Genomic DNA, 8,256 nt, shown 5'->3' with positions numbered 1-8,256 from the left:
TTTTTTTGGTTTTTTGAGACAGGGTTTCTCTGTGGCTTTGGAGCCTGTCCTGGAACTAGCTCTGTAGACCAGGCTGGTCTCGAACTCTCAGAGATCCGCCTGCCTCTGCCTCCGAGTGCTGGGATTAAAGGCGTGCGCCACCATCGCCCAGCTCCTTCTTTTTACTTTTTAATTTGAGGTACCAGATTGTCCTTGAATTGGCTGTGTAGCCATGGGTGACCTTGTAGTCTGGATCTCCTGTCTCCACCTCTCAGTGCTGGGAATTGAATGGTGTTTTTTGGTCAGTTGATCATGTTTCTGAGAGAAACAGGCTAATTGTTAGAAAAATGTGCTAAACTTCCTTCAAAGAGTTCCAGAATTAAACATTCTACTTTTTGTCCATACCTGATATATCAGGATTCATCAAATGAGACATAACGCTTTCTACCAGATGATAACTTTTAAATAAACCTGTTAAAATTAAAGACTATGAAGCCAGGCACTGGTGGCACATAGCTTTAATACCAGCGCTTGGGAGGCAGAAACAGATGAATCTCTGCAAGTTCGAAGCCAGCCTGGTCTACAGAGTGAGTTCCAGGATAGGCAAGACTACACAGAGAAACCCTGTCTCGAAAAACAGAAGGAAGGAAGGGAGGGAGGGAGGGAGGGAGGGAGGGAAATTTTAACATCATACAACTCTTGCTTTTTTCTTATATTTTTATTATAATTTTTTTTTTATATTCCACCATTTCCCCTTGGAGGGGAGCATTGTTAGCCTAGACAAGAGAATTTAAACTGTATATACACAGATACTACATGCATTAATAAGGTTTTCCTATAATTTTTTTAAAAACTTATTCTTCTCTCATATGTTGCATCCCGACTGCAGTTTCCTCTCTATTCCCCCCAGTGCCTTTCCCTCATCATATCCCTCTCCCCCACCACATCTCTCTCCCCCAGATCTACTCCTCTTTTCCCTTCAGAAGAGGGCAGGTCCAAAGATATCAATCAATCATGGCATATCAAGTTATAATAAAACTAGGTACTTCCCCTCATATCAAGGAAGAACAAGACAAGCCAGTAGAAAAGCAAATGTCCCAAAAGCAGGCAAAAGAGTCAGAGACAGCCCCCGCTTCCACTGTTAGGAGTCCCCCAGGAACACCAAGGTAGACAACTGTAACATGTATGTAGAGGGTGTAGGTCAGACCCATATAGACTTCCTGTCTGTTGGGTCACTGTATCAACTGGTTGTTGATTCTGTTGGCCATTTTATTGTGATATCTTGACCCTTCTTTCTCTTATAGTCCTTCCTTGCCCTCTTCTCCAGGATTCACTAAGCTTTGCCTAATATTTTGCTGTGGGTCTCTGCCTCTGCCCCCATCAATTGCTGGATAAAGCTTACCTGATGATTATCCTAGGCTTTTTTAAGTAGATAGTATGATTCCTTATGACTTTTTCAGTGTTAGGAAGATAACAGTAAGGATTTCTTTTAGTTTTTAGATAAAATTAAACATCAATATCTGTGCTTAAATACTTAACATTAATAATATCTGTAATGCAGGAGAAACTAAAATAGTATTTTGTTGTTATGGTTATGCTTACTGTCTTTCAAATATGGTATTCTGTTACATTCATAGTGAAGAATTAAAAAGAAGTGGTTTTAGCCGGGCGGTGGTGGCGCACGCCTTTAATCCCAGCACTCAGGAGGCAGAGGCAGGCGGATCTCTGGATCTCTGTGAGTTCGAGGCCAGCCTGCAAGAGCTAGTTCCAGGACTGGCTCCAAAGCAACAGAGAAACCCTGTCTCGGAAAAAAAAAAAAGAAAAAAAAAAAAAAAAAGAAAGAAAGAAAGAAAGAAAGAAAGAAAGAAAGAAAGAAAGAAAGAAAGAAAAGAAGTAGAATAGGGACATGACCCTATAGCTTCTATAGCTTCCTCCTCTTTCAGAATTATTTATTAAAGGCTTCCATCAGCACTTTTCCTAGGAAGTGAACAATATTCAACATAACATGAATTTGAATTCTATTTTTTTCATTTCTATGTTTTTCACAGAGTCTAAGAAAAGATGCAGAATCACGTCGAAGAGAACTTCATATCCGAACATATGCAGTTATTCCACTGAACGATGAATGTGGAATTATTGAATGGGTGAACAACACTGCTGGCTTGAGACCTATTCTTACCAAAATATATAAAGAAAAGGGTATTATATTCATTTTTACAGTAGAAGTGTATACTATGGATTTATTAGCAACAAGCAGGTGAAATACAAATGTAATACTCCCTTATCATAATAATGCACATATTTTACTTAAACCTAGTGAACTTTATATTCTATATACAAAAGCATGTAAGGTCTTCTTTCTTTTCTTCCTTCCTTTGAACTCTTTTTTTTCAATGGGAAAAACTTTTGAGGTTGCTTACAAAAAAAAAACCTGAATATTTTATTTTTCTAAAATATTTGTTAGCAATTCTTAAATTATTTCATGTGCCTTTAGCAAATAAGTAAATATTCTATGAATATGAGCATTTTCCTGTTATCAGAGAAAGGAAAGTATTTGGCTAGATTAGAAGACTGGCCTAACTTGAAGTAACTTGAGCAAAAATAATATTGATAGTTATTAATTATAATCCAGGAAATAAAATAAGTATACCTTCATACTGATATAAACAAATACTTTCATAAGTGAATAGAAAAAGTTCTTTTATATTAAAATTGTAATAGATAAATGCAGGACTGAGGAAATAGAATATTACTAACTAGCAAACACCATAGGAATTGATGTCATAGGCAATGATTGTAAATGGGTTCTAATATTAGTAGTCAAAGTTAATTAAGTGTGGTGTTGCTTGCCTATAATCCCAGCACTCAGGAAAGCCAAGGTTGGATGGTTATGAGTTTAGTATCAACTATGGCTGCAGAATGACACTATGTCTCAAAATTTTAAAAGAAAAAAATAAGGCAAAAGTATGGTAAGAAACGGGTCATTTGTGGTCTCAAATCCTTTTTCCTGAGTTACTTGTTAATTTTGAAGAGAAAAAGCATTGGAGCTTTACAATAGAGAAAAATAACTGATCAGATTTCTGTATTGTTACATAGCTATTTTCTGTTATTGTTGTTTTGTTTCTTTTTGATATAGGCTCTTACTATGTAGACTAGGATGGCTTCAAACTCACAGAGATCCGCTTGCCTCTGCCTCCCAAAGTGCCGGGACTACAGATGTGCACCTCCAAACATGCCTCTTTTTTTTCTTAGTTGACTATTTAACAATTCCATACATGTATACAATATATTTTAATCCTTATCTTTTTTAAAATCTGTGTACATGTGTTCATATATACAAGTGTGGCAGAACTACAGTGTGCATGTGGGGGTCTGAGATGACCTAGAGTGTCAGTCTGCACCTTTTACCTTCTTTGGGACAGGGTTTCTTGTTGCTGCAGAGGCCGGGCTAGATGGCCTTGGACTTCCAGAAATTCTCCAGTCTCTACCCCCATCTTGCTCTGGGAGCACTGGGATGATAAACATGCACTTCTGCATCCAGCATTACATGAGTTCCGAGGATCTGAACTCAGATCCTCATGCTTATAAAGCAGGCAGTTCATCCATCTCCCTGGCCTGAGTTTCGTTTTGTCTACTACAATAATACCAGTTCTTGAATTATTGAATTATAATTCCACCTTAATAAACTCTTTCTTAACCTGGTTCTGTCTGCAAAGACCATGTTTTCAAATAAATGAACAAATTTTTGGAAGGTTTTGTTTTTTAGACAAGGTCTCACTATGTAGTCCTGACCATCCTGATACTTAGTTTGTAGACCAGACTGGCTTTGTACTCACAGAGATCCTCCTGTCTCTTGCCCCCTGAGTGCTGGAATTAAAGTCATGTGCTACCACCGAGCTATTTAACATACTTTTTTTAAGGAACACAATATAGTCCATAACAATTAGTACTGATTAGTACTATAGTGTGGGTATTAAACTAAGCATATTCTATAGATCATTTCATTGTTATTATTAACAAGCCCAACAATCTAAATAACTAGTTAAACTTCACATGGTGAATGGACATCTGGAACTGAAAAAACTCATTCATATGTTAGGGATTCATCTTATGAGTAGAACCCTACAACAAAAGAGACTAAAAATCTCAAATCAGATGCTTGTCTATAAGAAATTGTATCCAGATGACTTTCAGTCTAAAGTTTATCTTAAGAATTAGTTACATGCCAGCACTAAGCATGTTGGCATACACCTTTATTCCCAGCTCTTGGTAGGCATAGGCAGGTAGATCTCTGTGAGTTCAAGGCCAGTCTGGCCTACGTAGTAAGTTCTAAGACAGCCAGGGCTCCATAGTGAGGCCCTGTCTCAAAACAAACAAAATTAGTTACACGCTAAGCATGGTTGAATTCCTTTAATCCTCTCCCAAGAGGGAGAGGCAGGCAGGTCTCTTTGAGTTTAAGGTAAACTGGTCTAATATAGTGAGTTCCAGGCTATCTAGAGCAACATAGTGATACCCTGTCTCAAAAAAAAAAAAAAAAGAAAAGAAAAGAAAACAGAGGCAAAAACATTTAGGGTATAGTGGCACAAACCTGTAATATCAGCACTCAGGATGCAGAAGAATGATATCCAAAAGTTCGAGAACCACCTGGTTTACAAAATAACTTTCTTAAGTTCCAGGCTACCCCTAGCTACAGAATGAGACCTAGATTTAAATAACAGTAGTAATGGTAACTGTCTTTGTTAGAGTTTCTATTGCTGTGAAGAGACCCCATGACCACAGCAACTCTTATAAATTAAAACATTTAATTGGGGTAGATTGCTTACAGTTTCTGAAGTTCAATCCATTATCATGATGTAGGGAACATGGCATTGTGCTGGCCACGTCTTGATCAGAAGACAACAGGAAGTGGACTGAGACAGTGAACAAAGCCTGCCCCCACAGTGACATACTTCCTCCAACAAGGCCACACCTATTTCAATGAGCCCACAGTAACCCAAGAATTTCATAGACTAGCTTTAAATTATTTCAGAATACCAGTGTGTCCTTCTAACGGGTCGTTTAACTTACCCCAATATGACATCCTGATCAAATAGATTACTATAATTTTGGTAAGGGTAGCAGCATTTTCACAGCCCAAAGTGATCACCTTAATTTTTTTGAATCTTATATTCTGGAGTTATTTGATCATATTTTTTTGTTTCCATTGATGTTCATCAATGGAAATATTGATAAATACTAAAGATAAATAATAAAGTTTATTATTTTGTTATGCTATCAAGTTATAACCATTTAGATGCATAACTGGCATTTTTCCATTCTTTTCAGTTGGAGCAAAACCTGACACTTCATATTTTAACAAAAATTATTTATTATGCTTTGTAGGAGTATATATGACAGGAAAGGAGCTTCGCCAGTGTATGCTACCAAAGTCAGCGGCTTTATCTGAAAAACGCAAAGTTTTCCTGGAATTACTCCTGCCCAGGCACCCTCCTGTTTTTCATGAGTGGTTTCTGAGAACATTCCCTGATCCTACATCATGGCAAGTTACCAAGAATATAATACATTATTATGGTTGAATGTTTATTTTAAAACTTTGATTTTTTTTTCTAAATCTGGCACAAAGTATTTGACAAGCATTGTATTTCTTTAGGTACAGTAGTAGATCTGCATATTGCCGTTCTACTGCAGTCATGTCAATGGTTGGCTATATCCTGGGGCTTGGAGATCGTCATGGTGAAAACATTCTTTTTGATTCTTTTACTGGTGAATGTGTACATGTAGACTTCAACTGTCTTTTTAATAAGGTATGGTGTGATTTCAGTTAACTAGATATATTCCCTGGAATTTTCTCTCCCCTAATATTGCTCTCCCTAGCTATACCTATTAGTTACAACTCCATAACCTGGCCATTTCTTGACTGGTTTTCATCAGTGAACCCGTTAGGAAAGCTATTTAAGAAGCAGAGAACTTGGAAGAATGATGTATGAAAGCTAGCAAGAATTAAGTTCTGACTTAGTTACTAGTTACCTAAACATGAGCAGATCAGTTCATTTTACAAACACTACTTTCATAAAGTCAGATTGTTTAATATTTCCAAATCTGACAATATATGAGAATGATCCTGGTTAAAGAAAAAGTATCAGGCTGAGATAGTTCATTGGTGCACTTAGCATTTGCTAGGCTCTGAATTCAAGCCCTAGCAAATTAAATATTAAAAGCTATAACAAATAGTACCAGGATGGGTCCTTCAGAGCAAATTAAAAGCTATTGGATACATCTCTAAAAACTTCTGTAATTTTCTACAATTACAGTTCTCAAGGAAGATTAGAAGGTCATCTCGGTTTCTTTGACCCTATCTTTTGGGTTGCATTAGCTATTAAAGGAAGATGAAAAAGTTCATAGACTCAGCTGAAAAGAAAAAAATATAAATGGTATAGATCAGACTATACAAAAGGGGAATTTAGGATAACTGTTTAGAGGGCTAAAAGAATTATGGAAGAGACATCAATAATGTCAGAAAATGAACAGCTGGACTAAGTTGTTCTTCCCTATCTGAGGGAAAAGTCTGTGGCTATTTCCTATTTTAAAGTGATAGTTGTAAAAAGAAAAGAAAGAGGAGGAAAGAAAGACATGGGAAAAGTTATATACTATTATTGAGACTAAATATTGAATGCATAAATATTTGTTATAGCAATATTCAATATACTAAGCTGTAGAATCTGAATCCATTCATCTTCTTGATTTTATCTAAGATGAATCCATGGTTTCAAATTGCCCAAAAGGGAGCACAGTTATAAGGCTCTTTTCAAGAGATGCCTCTCATGTAATTACATAAATATTTGGATGATATTTTTTTCTCTTTCCTAAAGGAATCTAGACATGAAGTTCCAAATTCTTTGCACAAAGGTTTTATGTTTATTATTACCATATAATAAAACTATTTGTTTTTAAGGGAGAAACTTTTGAAGTTCCAGAAATTGTACCATTTCGCCTGACTCATAATATGGTTAATGGAATGGGTCCTATGGGAACAGAGGGTCTGTTTCGAAGAGCATGTGAAGTTACACTAAGGCTGATGAGGGATCAGAGAGAACCTTTAATGAGGTAATCATCTGTGCTTTGTATATAATCTGCTAGTGACCTTGAATGTACATACTGATCCCTTAATACATTTTCTTTATATGGAAACCACTTCATGTTAGCTAAAGTATATTTTTAAAAATAATAACTTAAGGCTTGGAATGATGGTTCATGCTTGTCGTCCCACTGAAAGAGAGAGAATCATGCGAGTTCTAGGCCATCCTGATCTACATACTGAGTTCCAGGCCAGGCATTGCTATGCAGTAACGTGTGCCCCTCCCCCAAAAAAAGACTCCAGTTTTTATTGTCTTTTTGTAAAGTCCCATAATTATTCATCCATTTGCATTCTCTAATTTTAAGATATTTTGATACAAAACTTATTTTTTGGTTGTGAGCCTACCCTTTAACAGTTAAGCCATCTCTCCCACCCACAAGACACTTTTTTGTTTTTTTTTTGTTGTTGTTGTTTTTGGGGGGATTTTTCAAGACAGGGTTTTGCCGTAGCTTTTGGTTCCTGTCCTGGAACTAGCTCTTGTAGACCAGGCTGGCCTCGAACTCACAGAGATCCGCCTGCCTCTGCCTCCCGAGTGCTGGGATTAAAGGCGTGCGCCACTGCTGCCCGGCCATAAGACACTTTTGGAGCATTAACAGTCATGCTCAACTTCTTACTCCTTTCCATTTCCGCTAATCCACACCTATCCCGGATTTCCTATTGTAATGGTTTAAGTAAAATGGCACTGTTCCCCGAGCTACTGCAACCACTGCGGGCCATGAAGGCAGCCAGCCCAGGCAGGGAGCCCCCGAATGGCCTGCAGGTCCTAGGCATGGACCCGCGTGGTGGGTGAGAGACCTAGAAGGATAGGCACACCATGCAGAATGAGGTTGAATATTTAGTGAGTTAGGGAAGGGAAGGGAGGGGAGAAGAGGGAAGAGCAGAGAGAGGTAGGGGGAGGGAAAGAGAGAGAATCAGAGTGGGGGAAGGGGAGAAGTGGGGAAAAGGGAATGAGGCTTAAGTTGCCTCTTGGAGATAAAGACAGAAAGGGAGAGAGCTCAGGCCTGAAATGGAAGGAAGATCTGCCTACTTAGGCAGTGGACAGGGGAGGGAGTGAGTGGGGCTTGTCTCTTAAAGGGGCAGGACAGACCATTACACCTATAGTTGACATTTAATATCAGTTTGATCACATAATTTGTGGCCTT

General features: G+C 37.8%; 1 protein-coding gene across 2 annotated transcripts in view; it reads left to right on the top strand.

The window, feature by feature from the left end:
* Atr (ATR serine/threonine kinase) overlaps positions 1–8,256 on the top strand; it is a 105,814-nt gene that overhangs the window by 91,068 nt on the left and 6,490 nt on the right. For both annotated transcript variants that reach the window (XM_050157271.1, XM_050157270.1), the window contains exons 42-45: positions 2,028–2,178; positions 5,362–5,518; positions 5,630–5,783; positions 6,932–7,083. In XM_050157271.1, coding sequence (XP_050013228.1) covers positions 2,028–2,178; positions 5,362–5,518; positions 5,630–5,783; positions 6,932–7,083 — 614 coding nt within the window. The remainder of the gene's footprint in view (positions 1–2,027; positions 2,179–5,361; positions 5,519–5,629; positions 5,784–6,931; positions 7,084–8,256) is intronic.

The sequence above is a fragment of the Alexandromys fortis genome, unplaced genomic scaffold, assembly GCF_014885135.2.
Source record: "Alexandromys fortis isolate MF-2015 unplaced genomic scaffold, M_Fortis_MF-2015_v1.1 scaffold_85, whole genome shotgun sequence".
NCBI classification, from domain to species: Eukaryota; Metazoa; Chordata; class Mammalia; order Rodentia; family Cricetidae; genus Alexandromys; species Alexandromys fortis.
The sequence above is the reverse complement of the archived record's forward strand: the minus strand, read 5'-3'. Positions and strand labels throughout refer to the sequence as shown.